Source organism: Anopheles stephensi, chromosome 3 (assembly GCF_013141755.1).
Source record: "Anopheles stephensi strain Indian chromosome 3, UCI_ANSTEP_V1.0, whole genome shotgun sequence".
In the NCBI taxonomy this organism is placed as follows: Eukaryota; Metazoa; Arthropoda; class Insecta; order Diptera; family Culicidae; genus Anopheles; species Anopheles stephensi.
In genome coordinates this window covers 24,801,600-24,816,848 of record NC_050203.1, presented here as the reverse complement: position 1 = coordinate 24,816,848, position 15,249 = coordinate 24,801,600, and the positions used below count along the sequence as shown (strand labels likewise).

The following is a 15,249-nucleotide window of genomic DNA, read 5'->3' as shown; positions in this document are numbered from 1 at the left end:
CTAGCGATGGGCGTTTTTTGTTTTCGTTGCTTCTCTCGCTCACACTCTTCTATGCACTTTGCTAAATTTGATTAAATCTCACTTGAACTGCTTTTCGTATAAATATACGCACAGACGCGCGCGCAGTATTTGTTATACACTTGATTCACCGCAGAAAACACGGTGCTTATCTTTTCGCGAAAACTAGCGATGATTATCGGAACAGAATGCTCAAATTAAACACATCCGGTGGAAGCTTTTTTCGTTGCACCGCTTCTCAACTAATTCCCGCACACCTTCACACGCACGAAATCCGGTTTGCAGAGATCCAAACGGACTGACGGCCGTGTTTTGTAGCTGGCGCGGGGAAGAAAAGGACGACGGTCCTGGGATGCGATTGCACAGAACGGAACGGAAACTGCGGCGAGCGAGAACCGAACGGGACCCGTACGTATGGATGCGTACGTGCAGCGGAAACAAAAGCGTATCGCACACACGACACAGCAAATGCAATGTGAAAGCTGACACTGGGAACCGTATTTTCGGGAAAACCGCGAACCGAAACAACCCAAAAACGAAAGAAAACCTTCTACCAAGCAGTGGAAAAAGTAGGCGTACGATTAAAAATGTTCTACCCCGTGCTGTTCTTTGCTTGTTCTTCTTGCTGGATGCCGTTTTGACAGTTGGTACATCGCCCCGGATTCACCGACCAGGTTACCGTACGGGGTTGACCACTTGAAATCCGCCCGTCATTCTCGCCTGTGTCGACAGTGATATTCGACAAAGTCGACATACGGCGTTGCTGTATGGTAGGAAGAAATTTTTGGTTGTGTCATTTGCTGGCCGAAGGAAGGGAAAAAAAGATTACAAAAATTTTCCTCCTCTCTAGCGTTTTGCGGTGATAATGTTTTGCGGGTTAAATTGTGCGAAGAAAATGGATTAACCTTTGGGCGCGAGTGGATGTGTGTGTGTGTGTGCTTCAAGGTAAGGAAACCGCGTGAAGAAACGGAGTTTTGTAATGCAGTTTAGGTCGAAGAACCAGAAGGGGAACAAGAGCGAGAGTGCGGGCACGGCTTGGGCGAAGAATCTGCACCCGTCCGGCGGGTGGAACCTCGTCGTGTTGGAAGACATTTTTAAATGGGCTTCCCTTCTGCGAAACGAGACAAGTGTACGTGATTCCCAAATGCGGATCTCCTCTGTAATTGAATTCAATTACAGCCAAAGGAAAGCTGTACGACGATGCGGGAAGCGTGTAGATAAAATGGTTGTAGGCACCACTTTACAGGGCCACTTTTTTTTTCGAAGGATAGTACGAAGCGCTTGTGAGGCTTATTGATTATCGGTCTTGCTACATCACCCGCCCTCCAAAGTAATGTAATATCAAAAGGGTGTCCATCCACTGTGCGGTTTAAGCAATATAAAACCACAACTCTCTAATCACTTCCGATGAACCTCGAGTCGAAAAAAAGCGATTGAAGCGAAGAAGATAGCAGTGGAAAGTAGTAGTGTTGCCCCCCACCCTTCGATAGGGCGCCTTAGTCAGAAGAGCGGCCGCGTATGCAAAGTGGGCGTTAAACATATCTCGTTATTTCTTGTTCTTCCAGTGCGCCAGTCGTCTCCCCGGATAGAGAAGATTGATAAGCAAGGCACACGGGCGGGTCTGTGTGCTGTGGCCTGACGACTTTCTGGCAAGGAAGGAAGGAAGGTTCGGGGGAATACAATAAAAATCAGCCAGCGCCTTTATCCGCTGTACGACGGAAACAACAGTGGCTGATTGTGCTTGTTTATTGCGTGTGTGTGTTAGAAGAGAGGCGAGAATAAGATTAAAGGCAGTGTACGGAGTGGCCAAGTGCATCGTCATCGCATTGGGACCAACGGTAGGACAGTAGCAGCAACATGATCGGCGGACTGTTCGTGTACAATCATAAGGGAGAGGTTCTGATCTCCCGCGTGTATCGCGACGACATCGGCCGGAATGCAGTCGATGCGTTTCGCGTGAATGTGATTCACGCCCGGCAGCAGGTCCGCTCGCCGGTAACAAACATTGCCCGTACGAGCTTTTTCCATATCAAGGTAAGCGGCGATTGCGTGGCCAGGAGGAACGTAAAGGGACCGGCATCATTCGGCCTCCATTAACTGAATTAAACAATCGTCTCTTGTGTTTGCGTGTTCTAGCGGGCAAACATCTGGCTGGCGGCCGTCACGAAGCAGAATGTGAACGCGGCCATGGTGTTTGAGTTTCTGCTGAAAATTATCGACGTAATGCAGTCGTACTTTGGCAAGATTTCGGAGGAAAACATCAAGAACAATTTCGTACTGATCTACGAGCTGTTGGATGGTAAGTTGCTATCGTTGCCCAGCAACCAACGCTTTTCGCTGTCATGCTTGTCAGTGAGTTACCGTTTATTCATTTCATTTAGAAATTCTCGACTTTGGCTATCCGCAAAACTCGGATACGGGCGTGCTGAAGACGTTCATCACGCAGCAAGGCATCAAGACGGCGACGAAGGAAGAGCAGGCTCAGATAACGTCGCAGGTTACGGGCCAGATTGGATGGCGCCGGGAGGGCATCAAGTACCGCCGGAACGAGCTGTTCCTCGATGTGCTCGAGTACGTTAATCTGCTGATGAGCCCCCAGGGTCAGGTCCTGTCGGCGCACGTTGCCGGCAAGGTGGTGATGAAGTCGTACCTGTCCGGTATGCCCGAGTGCAAGTTCGGCATCAACGATAAGATCGTGATGGAGGCGAAGGGTCGCAGCGGCATTTCGGGCAACGCGGACAATGAAGCGTCCCGGTCCGGTAAACCGGTGGTCGTGATCGACGATTGTCAGTTCCATCAGTGTGTGAAGCTGAGCAAGTTCGAGACGGAACACTCGATCAGTTTCATACCGCCGGACGGGGAGTTTGAGCTGATGCGTTACCGCACGACCAAGGACATTTCGTTGCCATTCCGGGTGATTCCGCTGGTGCGGGAGGTGGGCCGAACCAAGATGGAGGTAAAGGTGGTGCTGAAGTCAAACTTTAAACCGTCGCTGCTGGGACAGAAGATTGAGGTGAAGATTCCGACGCCGCTCAATACGTCCGGCGTGCAGCTGATTTGTTTGAAGGGTAAAGCGAAGTACAAGGCATCGGAAAATGCGATCGTATGGAAGTAAGTTGATGAGCGATGATATCATTTTCGGTTTCTTTACAATTTTAACGGATATTTTTTCTAATTAAAAATTAGGATTAAACGTATGGCTGGCATGAAGGAAACGCAACTGTCGGCCGAAATTGAACTGCTCGAAACGGATACCAAAAAGAAATGGACCCGACCACCGATCTCGATGAACTTTGAGGTTCCCTTCGCACCATCCGGTTTCAAGGTAGGCGTTACGAAGACACACACAAAAAAAATCGAAATTGAAATTCATTTTGATATATTTTCCTTCCCCGACAGGTCCGCTACTTAAAGGTATTCGAACCGAAACTGAACTACTCCGACCATGATGTGATCAAATGGGTGCGTTACATCGGTCGCAGCGGACTCTACGAAACGCGATGCTAAGACACACGCGCGCGCGCCTGACGATTTTGTTGCACTACTCTGGATGTAGTAGCTCCGCTATTTTTAATGTAATTGTTTCGTGCAAGCCAGAGCCCGGCATCGGAAAGTTAAGCATTATTAAGGTACAGCCGCGTACGGCACCGTACCGCGGTATCCTCTAATTCTCTCTATCTCTTCTCTATCTGCCTTACGCTTGTTTTTTTTTCTTTTACGCCGCAAAACTTGGCTGTTTTCCTTTAGACAAATGTAGCAAAATGATAGCGACAGGGATTGTTTGTGTTGTGGTAGAGAAAATTATACGTTTGATTTCACACACTGTTTGTTTGGTCTGTTTACTGGCGCTAAAACAAAGAGTCGCACGTTTCAAAATCGGATCGGAACAGAACGTTCTACTGTATGATGCACCAGCCCCAACACCAGCAGCGCGGTCATTACTGCTGGGTGCATTAATACACAAAAAAAGACGTTATTATTGTACGGAGAGTAGCACCGAGAGCATATGCACTGATGTGCATACGTGCGTGCGTAGCAAATTATCCGTGTTATTATCGAATCCAATGTGCATAATGGACACATACGCGCGCGTGTGTGTGTTCTGGGGGTTCCCGAAGGCGTATCCGTATCGTGTAAGCGTAAAACTATAATATGCATAGAAAGCATTACCCCTAAGCTACTCTAGAGCGCTCTCGCGCGGGCAGGCTTATCTCTATACATGTATCGAAGCGGGAACCTTGAAGATCCTGCGCCAAAACCAAACTCCTCGCATCGGCGAGTCGTGCTGAACAAACCGCTATCTATTAATTACACGAGTGCAAACATACACACACACACATGTTGCGGACGAATCTCTTGACCGGCGGCGACGAGTAGGGCCGATAGAGGAGAACCACCCAACACGGCACAGACATTCAAACAGTGCAAACAGTCCAGATCAGTGTCACCACACTAATGTCCGGTAGGGTGAGACAAACGAAAAAAAGGAGAAGTTATTTAGATTCCGTGCACCGTGCCGGAAGAGACGGCATAGGCCTTAAATGGTCTGCGCCAAATTTATTGCTTCTGTATATATTGTAACCCTCCATCCTTTCAATGCCCCATCCCGCGTTTCGCCATCCATTCCAATGCTATTAGGGTTGAGGTCGTAGAATGATTTTCCGTTGTATTAGAGGACGTTTCGGATTTAGTTATCACACTCGGTTCATTTTGGCTGCAATACTATCAACGAGTATTAGAACACAAAATTGTATCCCATGATGCACGGGAAATTATAACACACGTTCGATATTAATTCAAGAAGACATATAGCGTTTTTTGGCTTGGTTCAAGAGAGAGAGTGTCTGTTAGGTCATGAAACAAGTGTCTACATGTTTAAAACAATGTGCGGGTTGAGATATAACAGCAAGGGGTAGAATGCTTATAATGTGCGTTATTTCAAAATTACTGATTGTTTTAAACTATGGAAACACTTGTTGTAGTGACTGCAAAAGGAGCAAAATAAAAATTCCATAGTTCAACTTCAATAAATTATTGAAATTTAAAGTTTCATAAAGTTTCGCCAATAGCAGGAATTAAGTTAATGCGCCAAGTTGCGAACCATACCACACACAAACACACAATCATTTCTATGTGTTAATGTTCATTTTTCCTAGTTCCGTGCGCCTAGCAGTAGGACGTGTTTTAGATTCGTTAAGATTTGTGAGTGTGTGCAAAAGTATGAAGCAAACGTATATGATGAATTATAATAACAACACTATAAATATATACAAATATTATTGGCAGTGGAACTCCGTTTCGGCTTTGTCTGGCGAATACTAACCATATTGTAAGAAGCATGACTCAAATCTTAAATCAAACCTGACACAAAAAAACTTCAAACAGATATTAATGCTGCAAAACTATCGAAGGGCGGGTGGAAGGATAAAACGGTAACGCATAATGAGGAATGAATGCAACACACACACACCGGCATATTAACTATATGAAGAGTGAAAAGGTAAACATCATGAAACATGCAGACACGTACAGTTGATATAAGCATATAATATAAATATGGCATGAATAATATTATTGCGCGTAACCTATTAAGATGATAAACTTAGTTGTTGAAAACAAAAAACGGAAAAAGTAAAATCGATGAAAGTGGAAAATGGAGTTGAGTGATGTTGTTTGTAAAATAAGAAAGAACATTTTTAACAAAAATTTTGAATTATTTTTTTTTCTTACAATACTTTCAGTCTTAATAGTGCGAATGATATTCCACGACTGTGAGATATTTGTTCTAGTAGTGAGAAGTGTATAACTCCTTCATCTCACGGCTCACGCTCTCTCGCTCGCTCGCTCTCGCACCCACAGCCCAAGTGTAGCAGGGCCTAACAGACTGGGCCAACGTGAAACGTGTGCACCGGTATTGGTGGCCAGCTGTCAGTTTGTCGCCGTGTCGAAGCGAACCGAACGTACCGTATCGACCGTTTTTGTTTTATCTCGGTGTTTGGATTACGCACACGTTCCGTTCCGCGGAGCACAGCCGGTGGTGTGTACCATCATTACCATCGCGCGCACTGTTTACATCTGTGCATACCCCATTTTACAGTCATTCCTGAGGGAGGCATCCTGGGGGCGGTTTTGTAAAGGCGGTTCGTACGGAGTGTGGTTCCGTTCGCTCGCCAACTCGCCAGGTTTGTTTACTGTTTGCTGTGATGGTGAGCTGGCCCTTTGCGGAGTGCAGGTTCGCCTGGTGAAACAATCACCAAAGATATAGACGTGTGTGTGTGTGTGGACGATAATCAGAAGCGTTTGTTAGTAAGTCCAAATGTCCACAGCAACGAGTGGTTAGATAGATTCCCACTTGAGTAGTGTTCCGTGGTTGTAGCAAGCACCGAATGGTGTTAGTAGTAGCGTGAAGTGAACTAGCACACCGTGAGAAACGGCGAGAGTGAGATAGCGTGAACCAGAAAGCGAACCAGTCACACAAAAAAGTGCTAAAAACTCGGTTAGTGGAGTGCGATCGGCGGGTATACCGTCAAACTGGCACAGTTGAAACAAATTATCCACCACCAGGCGCCTCCGTTGGCGGTGTGTTGGTGTGAGTGCCGTACGGAACCGCACTCTCACGGTTGTGAAACGAGAGAACGTCCCCCCTTGATGCAGGGTTTGCGCTTCTCAAGAACTCATGCACGCTTTTTTCACTCGGGGGAGAGCTGTGTGAGAGCGCTCTTGGCAAGCGAGAGAGAGAGAGAGAGAACTGTCACTTTTGCACGGTGAGTTACGGCCAGTTTGGCGTCTCCATCGAGTGCGAGTGGAGGGTTCGCGTATTTTCTGTTTTCGCACCAGCGTTGATTTCGGTTGGTAGTGTACGGTTAGGGAAGATAAATTCATTCCTGAATAATTCAATAACCAGCGCCACGGTGTTTCATTACATTATTTCGATTTTTCGTTTCGTTTTTATTCATTCGTTGGAAAGGCGTGATGAAACACCAGTACACAAGGCACATTGAGGTTCGCCTTCGAAAGAGATGTGTGTGATAGCGAGAAAAAGTGATAGAGAGAGATGGAGATGGAGTTGAATGAGCACAACAGCTACTAATGGTTGCTATACCAGCGATGGCTGCTCGAGCCTTAAAAGAACCAGCTGTGAGCACCCTTTTTTTGTAAGCCCGCAACGGTACAGCTGGCACTCGGGTTTGTATATGTGTGTGTGTGTGTGTGCGTAGGTACACGTGAGAGAAGTGATTTCGTAAAATAATAAACGATTCTGTCGCCCATTTTTCGCTTCCGTGATTAACTTTGCCGTGACAGGTGCAACGCGTGTACGTTGAACTCCATCCACATCCTGACGACACCTTCGCAGGGAGCTGCATATGAATAATACAGTAACCATCACTCCCTGGTAAGGACTTCTGATGGTTTGACTCTGTTGTTGTGACGAGTGTCCGCTTGTGAATGTTTGAGTGTGTGTGTTTAGTGAGGATGAGGTCCCGCCATTGAGTGTACGCCACGAGGATTCGTGTATCGTCGCGGTAGTCCTTTCCTGGGTTCCTTGGGACCTATTTTTGGATTGTTTTGTTTTTATTGATTGACCATCCGGTGGTGGCTGTCTATACCTGACTCTTCATTTACGAAAGTTACCAAAGGTGTGCAATCTTGTAGACATCTCGCCATTCAACACGACTTGTTTACGGCTTGTAGGATATAGTGCGGATTAATCCCTAAGGTAGACCTCCTGAGGTGCTCTCACCTCACTATATATCTCTCTCCCTCTCACTCTCTCTGATCTGTCGTCTGTATCTCAACTTCGGTTTGCTGTACAAAAGAAGGGAAAGAAAAAGTGCGTGAGTGCGTGAATTGCGTGCACACGGGTCGGAGGATCCCGTCCAAAACCCATTTCGGATTCGCTTCGGTTCGGCCAGTTCGGTCGCACACGTTCGCGGGCTAGACGCGAAATTGCAGTACTGAGCACCCGGGCGCCCTTCGGCGGGCTCTGACGAGAACGAACGCGTTTTTTTGGATTCACCCCCAAAACGCTTTTCCCATCCCGTGTCGGGGGCCAGTGTTGTGTAGCATTCGGAACTGATGTGCGGAGGTGCGTTGTTGGTGTGTCGATTAATCGCTACGACTAACAGCTTAAAGCCCAGACTTATCTCCACGGGGTGTTTTCAGGTGGTTTAAAGTTCGGAAGGATTCGATTTTTCTTTTCGCCAATGTATCTCGGCTGTATAGTGCTGTGTTCTTCGGGTTCGGCAATAGAATCGTACCAAGCATCGGCTAGACAGTTGACAGGGAACGATTAGCAGCGTGCAAAGTGCAAAGTTTTTCGTAGGCCCAGTTTTTCGTTTTCGCCGTTCCTGGCTGGCCGTTCGCTTTAAAACCCCGAGTGGAAGGGCACACCGTACGTATCGGGCATCTCGCTCGCTTTTATCGATCGTTCCTTTTCGCTCCCGTAAGGGTCGGACGTGTTCTTCCTGCTCCCGTGCCACCCATCGCAGCGCGGCATCCTTTTCACGCGTGCAGCCCTTACCCGGGTATCCTTTGTTTCCATGTGTTTCCATCTTTTTCCAACGCCTTAACCTTGCTCTCATCACCTGGGGTAGGCTTAGTAGGCCTGTTTTTCAATGAGCTTCACTAAGGGCGAGAAAGAGAGAGAGAGTGATAGTGTGCGAGTTAGAGTGAGTGAGAGAAGTGAGTAAGCGTGTGTGTGTTCCGGAGACTCGTGAGTGAGCTTCCCATTTTCTGGGGACCATCCACGTGGGTGTGAGCGACACGAGTGACGCTCGCGAGTGTGTGAGAAGCTTACACACAGACACTCGCGTAGGTAGTAGTCGGTCGGTGGAAAGAACCAGATCGGCGCCACAATTTCCTGTTGCGTGTGTGTATGTGTGTGCGTGCGTGTATTGTTGCCGTTTCGCTTGGGTTTGAATCTAATTTTCCTCTCCCTCCGTTCCATCGTGTCCACCAAACGCATGCCGCCTCCTTAGCCGGTCGATCGTTGTTGTACAGCCAATTCTTCCTTTCGCCTCCCCCTGGATTTTCCCTCACCCCCTTTCCAACCCAACTCCGGCGTGTCGTGAGTGAGCTTCTGAACGAGTGCTCAAAGCATTATTCCTGTTCCTGAGTGCTCGCGAGTGTTTGTGTGCGAGTGTACATGTGAAGCCTACCAGCGTGGCTTGCTGGTACACAGGTGAAACAGAGAAGCTGAGAGTGCGTGACCCGCTTGATAAAGCATTCTGCTGATGCTGAAAGGAAATGAAAATTTATTATCTTTAAAATGAAACCCCCAACGGTTGCCGCGCTCAAGACGCCAGAGCGTACCGAGGGCATAAGGGCTGATTTTGAATGAAAAGCTACAAATTAAGTTAAAGTAAATATAATAAAGCTGATCCAGTGTATAACCCGTGCGTGTTTGTGTATGTGTGTGTGTGTTTAGGTAAAAAAGCAACGGAAAAGCAAAACACATACACCACTACAGTGAACGAAAGTGTGCTCCAGTGTGTGAACTGTGTTGTGTGTGAGTGTTAGAGTGTGATTTTTGTTGTTGTTGTTGTTGTCATCCTGTCTCGAGTGTGTGTTGCGTTTGAGCGAGATATAGAGAGCGAAAGAGAAATAGGTAGCACATGTGTCTGCTCTCCTCTCAGCCTCGAATGTAAAACGTCAATATTATCCTTGGACATTTTTGGAGATTACGCGAAGAGTTGGAGTTGGAATAAAAAAAAGCTTCCAATTTGAAGCAACAACAGTAGCGGAACCCATTGAGCAGAGAAAACAAATCGAAGAAAAAAGAAGAAAACAACAGCTTTCCGGGGAAAAAAAAACTCGCAACCGACCAGCCTACTTAGTACTACTGCTGCAGCTGATATTGCTACGACTACTACTACTACTTCTTCCTCTACAACACCTGCTACTACTACTACTACCAAACTTCATGCAAGCAGGTGAGTGCTTTAAAACCATCAAGCGAGATAAAAGAATCAACAAGAGGGTTCCGGTTGGGTTTTGGGATGAATCACACGCTGATAAGGGTGCCACAATGGTCGGAATGGGAATCGGTCGGGAAAATTAAAAACCCTACAACCATGGGACGAAAAGGATACAACGGTGGAGTCGAAAAAAAAAAGAATGGAGGCTGAAAAAGGAGGGAGGAAAGGCTGAATGGAGTTCTTTTTGCCAATCTTTTTGTTTTCCCTTGTTTATGCGTTCGCCATTCCACGTTGTTGCATTTTCCACGTGATCACCGTGGGAATCGGACACCATTGAGCGTGAGAAAAGCTTGATTTGTTTTTGGGGCTTTTTTTAAAGGTAAATAGGCAGGTGAGAGAGTGAAAATCGGAAATCATTTTTCTGGGAAATAGGAGGACAAAATTGGAAAATTTAACCAAAAAAGTAAAGGGTGGATTTTATAGGTTTTCAAACCGGGGTGTCGATAGGTTCGCCATGATAAGATTGTGGTTTTATTTTTATTTCATCAAGCCCTCAAAAGGGGTTTTTTGCTTTGACTGATTTTTGCTTTCCTCCATAAAACTGGTTTCAATGGGTAATAAAAACTAATGCATTCTTGCTGGTTGGGAAATTAGAATTTTCTCTCGTGTGAAAGGCTCCGGCTTTTGTTGCTGCTGTCGAAACCTTCCTTTTCCGTTTTCCAATTATTAGCATCGAATGACATTGAGGAACCTTTTCATAATTGGTTTGTAATTCATTAGACCCAAAAGAAGGTTTTTTTTGGAAACCCCTTTTTTCCATCCACCCCCATTGGGCGTTGGAAAACGGTGCTTGTCTATTACCGAGACTTTTTCGCACGCAATGCGACTAGTCGTGCACACCAATCGCAACCATAAAACCGGAGCCACCGGGTGTGCCGGGCCGTGGCCATGAAACGTCTTGAAGGGTTCGACGGAGGCGATCAAATAATCGTTTCCAAGATGGTGAAGTTCAACGGTTTCGAACTCCGTTGTGCGGAACATAAACAAGCTCATCCGGCAAAAGAAATATAAACACTCCTCACATACACACAGGCACACGTACGTACGCTTGCGAAACAACAATCACCAGCTGACGCCTGGTTCGGTCGTTTTTTCTTCCCTGACGCGAAAACTGTCTTAACGGAGTGCTTGCGGAGTTTTGTTGGACGTTTGAATGGGATATTCCGCTTACGGTGCACCTTCACGCAGCATGATACCGAGTTTAATATTGCTGATTTTCTTCTGGTCACTTTTTCCTGGTTCTACAGGGGTTTCGTGGATATAGTTGAGAAGTTTAGGGAGATGTTGATTTGTTCAGGCATACAATTGACTCTTTTGACGTTGTTTTGAGACATTTGATCGATAACTCTGTTGAATCACACGTTTTCTATTGCAGTATCTATAGCTTAGGGGATATTTCCCCTAGGCAAAGTACCGGTTACATGGCTCAAAAACACTTGACCCTTAATATGAGGTGTCGAGGGCACTTGTACGCTACCTTCCATATGAGATCTGTTATTCGAGGTTCGCTATGTGAGGCTTCTAATACGAGGTTCACTATACAAAGTCTCTTATGCGAGGTCCTGTATACGACACTCCTAATATGAGGCTTCTCCTATAAGGTCTCTCATGCGAGGTCCTTAATTTAAGGCCTATAATATGAGCGCCCTACTAAGCTTTCTTTACAAATCCCTCTTTACGAGACCCCTAACATGGAATCTTTAATACGAGGCCCCTTATACGAGGACTTTTTTATGTGGTCTTTCATACGAGGCCCTTATTACGAGACCACTCACACGAGGCTTTTAATATGAGATCCCTAATACGAGGCCTCTTATATGAGGTCTCAAATACGAGGTACTTTACAAGGGTCCCCTAATACGAAGTACCAAAAAATGCTTATACGAAGTCCTCGTTTTGGAGTTTCCTTACACGAGGTCCTCAAAACCAGATCTCTAATAGGAGGCCTCTAATCCGAAGTTTACACGAGGCTCCTTCTAGGAGGCCGATAGCCAGATAGCACAACACCTTGCTAAAGGAGGCAATTATATGCCTGAACATATCTACATCTCTCGATACACTTATCAATTGGTTGCCCGAAAACCCTGCATTAGTTCCGTACCTCAAGTAAAGGACCAAAAATAAGAGCAAGGCAAAAGGCAGCAGAAGTACAACAACTTTCGCACACGAACGCTCGCCTATTATCTTGCCTCATCTTTCCGGCAGTTGTTTCCTACCGTTTTATGATAAACTTTTTACTGGCGTCGATAGACTCCCCAGCCCAGTGAGTTCCTTTTTTTCCCACCCTTTACCCCTGCACTGCCGATGGTTCGAGAAAAGCTCATTTCGTTTCACACTTTGCGTGCATCGTGTTATCTGTTTAGTGTTGGTTTCGCTTTTGTTTTCCCGTGTGGCGTGCTATGAGCGGACCTTGTGCTATCTTGCCTGCCCTTCGGTTTTCGTATCGCCATTTCGGAATCGTTATTAGCACCGCTCCTTGGACACTGCCAGCCACACACAGAGAGCCGAATTTTCCGCCCGCCCTCGTTTTTCCTCGATTGTTCTTTAAACAGTAACTAGCATTACTGCAGCTGATGGTTGGACATATACCATAAACGGCCCCGAAAAGGGGGAAAAATGTGTTGCTCATTTTCTTGGCGGACGAAAGACCCGACGCTTAAGCAACGCAGCTGAGTTTGAGTGTGAAAATCGAGCGTCAGGATGCGGATTAAGTCACAATTAATAAAAGATTATGTCCTTCTCGCTTTAACCGGGCACGGGGAAAAAACATTGCTAGCCATCCCCAAACGCGTTACGCTCACGTACGCGTAATACTTGAGACCCTTTTTTCCGTTGTGTGTCGTTTGCACAATTTTTGCACTGTTGATCTCTCGCTCTCTCTCTCTTTTTCTCTCTGCCGCATTAAATGTGTTAAAGCGTTTCGTTTTTCGTTTTTTGTATTTGCTATTTGTTCTGGTCTGAATGGCCAGATATTCCGCATTCCTGCCGTATCAAACCCACACCCAGACACGGTCGTTCCGATGTGGGCGGCTGTTTGTTATGATCTCGGGTCGGGCCGCTGTTGCTGTTGCTACTGCTGGCCGGCTGGCTGCTAATGCTTCGCTGCGCTGCTGGTGTCGTCGTTTGTCGTCGTAAATTTAGCCACGCGTTGTTTCATTCGTTGCGATTTTCATGCCAAAAATGCGCTACAAATTTCATAGTTTTTCCTTTGTTTAACCCTTAACGGAAGCGGGAGTTTAGTTTTTTCGTGTCGCATTTTGTCCAATAAATTTATTAACATTGTTTATATATAAATAAAAGGCGTCGAAAATGATTTTATGTAGTGAGAGTGATTTAAAAAAAAAATTAATGCAATCCGTTTATCGTTTAAGGGTTTTTCCTCTGCGCAAAGCAAAAACCGCGGGGAAGGATATTAAATTGAAGGAAGGAAGTCGATAGCAGCGACACGAACGAAAACCAAAAGCCAACAAAAAACACTCACACACTTAATACCTAGAAAAACCGAGACCCTCTCCCGGTTGTTTTTTGTTTTTGGTTTGAAATGCTACCCATTTTTATTCGACGCTGATTCTGGCCGGCTTTGACTGTACCAAAAACAAAATAGAAAAAAAAAATACAAAAACACGCGTGCTGAAATGTCCGATCGGCTTCTCGATACATTTGGCCCGGTGCGGCAATTGTTGCGATACCCTTTTGTGCGTTACCGGGTGGGATGAGGCACGAGTTTCTATTCTTAGGCCGGTTCTATAGCGCCATTGGCATTTCAGGGCAGGGCAGGTGTTAGGCCAATTCGCTTGGCCTCTCGTTCACGCACGTCAATTACGCTCGATCTCTCGTTCTCTCTCTCTCTCTCTCTCGCGCTCCCTCCCGCCCCAGGCTCACTTTATACGCGAGTCATGAAAATGCAACCGGCCGAAAGTTGCAAAATCATCAACTCAAATGAGAAAACAATAATGGTAGAGCAAAACAAAAATGGAAGTAAGCAATAATATTAGAAGAGAGCAGGAGTATTTGATATGGAAAACATAATATTAAAATAAAAAGAACACAAAAACTCCTTTTTATTCTCTCCCCATGTTTCGGCATTATTCAAAATGATGTCCCTCTGTATGGGTGCGCGTGTGTGTGGTTGTGACCTCAATTCAGCGTGCCCGGTACACGCTCGGTAGCAATGTTTATATTTTGTACATTAAAGTTTTTGCCCACTGCCCCGCGGGTGGGAAGAAAAACCTCCCGTGAAGCGTCGGAACAACAATCGGAAAATCGCATCAGACCGACCGGTTGCTGTTGTGCCGAGTCCGCACTTTTTTCTTGTGTTCGGTGGGGGGGAAGAAAAAACCGTATAACTCGGTCGCGATCGGATCAGGTTGATTTATGGTAACAGCTGAATACGCATTGAAGAGAATTATTTTGAGTGTTAGTGTGTGTGTGTGTGTGTGTGTAGAGGAGACTTTTGGGAGGTTTTTGTTTTAAATTTTAAAATTGGACTCTAAGAAAGGTTACGTTTGGCTGGAACTTTGTGGAGAATTGTTTTAAAAAAATACCAGTTATTTTGCAGATAACGACCTTCGGTTAGTATTGTTTAGAAGTAGTTAGCCATTTTTTAGTGCGATGCCAGCGTATTCGTTGGCACCGTTTCAATTCTAAAATAATGGTTTAAGGGATTTATTTTTGCGCATTCTTGAGTGTGACATTCTTTAGCTGCGAAAATTGGACTTGAGGTTGACAACGAAATGACAGTATATCTGGTGTTTTTGCAACAGAATTTAAATCCTTATTTAAAATATCTTTTATAATAAACTTTATTACGTTTTATTGCGGATTTCTATTATCATCCTCACTCGCCTTAAAGCATGTAACGCAGAGCAACGATACAATGTGTTGAACCGAGCACTGCGAACATTTCACCACTTGTGAAAGTTACACCACAGATGGTGTTTATTCATGCAGATAATGTGTAAAATGGAACATCACCGTACCTCGAAGCGGACGCCTGGTGTTTCATGTTTCGATTGCCGAAAGGACGCACAGTTCGAGACGATTTTTGGGAGAATCGTTTACGTTCCGGATGGAACAGCAGAGCAAAGAAAAAAAAAACGGAAAAAGAAACTCAAACTCGAGGCTTATTACACTCCACAGCCACCGAGCGCCATGTGCAGTTTGTGAAGAAATGTTGTTCAATTTATTCGAATGAGGTCGTCCCAGCACCCAGTGCCACAGTAAAAGGGGGACAAAAACCAAACCCTCGTTTGAA

The 15,249-nt window shown here is 45.7% G+C and overlaps 2 protein-coding genes and 1 long non-coding RNA gene across 14 annotated transcripts in view; 2 read left to right on the top strand and 1 right to left on the bottom strand.

Annotated features, from left to right (window-relative positions):
- The first annotated feature begins 598 nt into the window (after positions 1 to 598).
- Positions 599 to 5,309, top strand: LOC118511373 (AP-2 complex subunit mu). Of its 2 annotated transcripts, none has more exons than XM_036054367.1 (6): positions 599 to 963; positions 1,584 to 2,052; positions 2,155 to 2,317; positions 2,400 to 3,129; positions 3,205 to 3,343; positions 3,418 to 5,309. In XM_036054367.1, exons 2-6 carry the CDS (start codon positions 1,876 to 1,878, stop codon positions 3,523 to 3,525), a joined length of 1,317 nt encoding a protein of 438 aa, XP_035910260.1. In that variant the 5' UTR covers positions 599 to 963; positions 1,584 to 1,875; the 3' UTR covers positions 3,526 to 5,309. The 2 variants fall into 2 exon arrangements, with proteins under 2 accessions (XP_035910260.1, XP_035910262.1); XM_036054369.1 differs by lacking the exon at positions 599 to 963 and adding an exon at positions 1,007 to 1,147.
- On the bottom strand, positions 3,722 to 6,528 carry LOC118511375. The gene is made up of 2 exons (XR_004906145.1): positions 6,371 to 6,528; positions 3,722 to 6,256 (listed from the first exon to the last, which is right to left on the bottom strand). It is a non-coding gene; the product is annotated as an uncharacterized LOC118511375 (long non-coding RNA).
- The window catches only part of LOC118511369, a 183,343-nt gene continuing 173,891 nt past the window's right edge, over positions 5,798 to 15,249 (top strand). For 4 of the 11 annotated variants that reach the window (XM_036054363.1, XM_036054356.1, XM_036054358.1 and 1 more), the window contains exon 1: positions 8,997 to 9,950. The gene's annotated coding sequence lies outside the window, so the exon portion shown is untranslated. Of the gene's footprint in view, positions 6,201 to 7,242; positions 7,412 to 7,916; positions 8,105 to 8,164; positions 8,182 to 8,996; positions 9,951 to 15,249 lie in introns of those variants that run through there. The other 7 variants (XM_036054350.1, XM_036054351.1, XM_036054347.1 and 4 more) reach the window with 7 other exon arrangements.

Coding starts and splice junctions, on each gene's coding strand:
- LOC118511373 (XM_036054367.1), top strand. CDS start 1,876: ATGATCGGCGGACTGTTCGTGTACAATCATAAGGGAGAGGTTCTGATC. Junction 2,053..2,154: donor CGAGCTTTTTCCATATCAAG/GTAAGCGGCGAT, acceptor TGCGTGTTCTAG/CGGGCAAACATCTGGCTGGC. Junction 2,318..2,399: donor GATCTACGAGCTGTTGGATG/GTAAGTTGCTAT, acceptor CATTTCATTTAG/AAATTCTCGACTTTGGCTAT.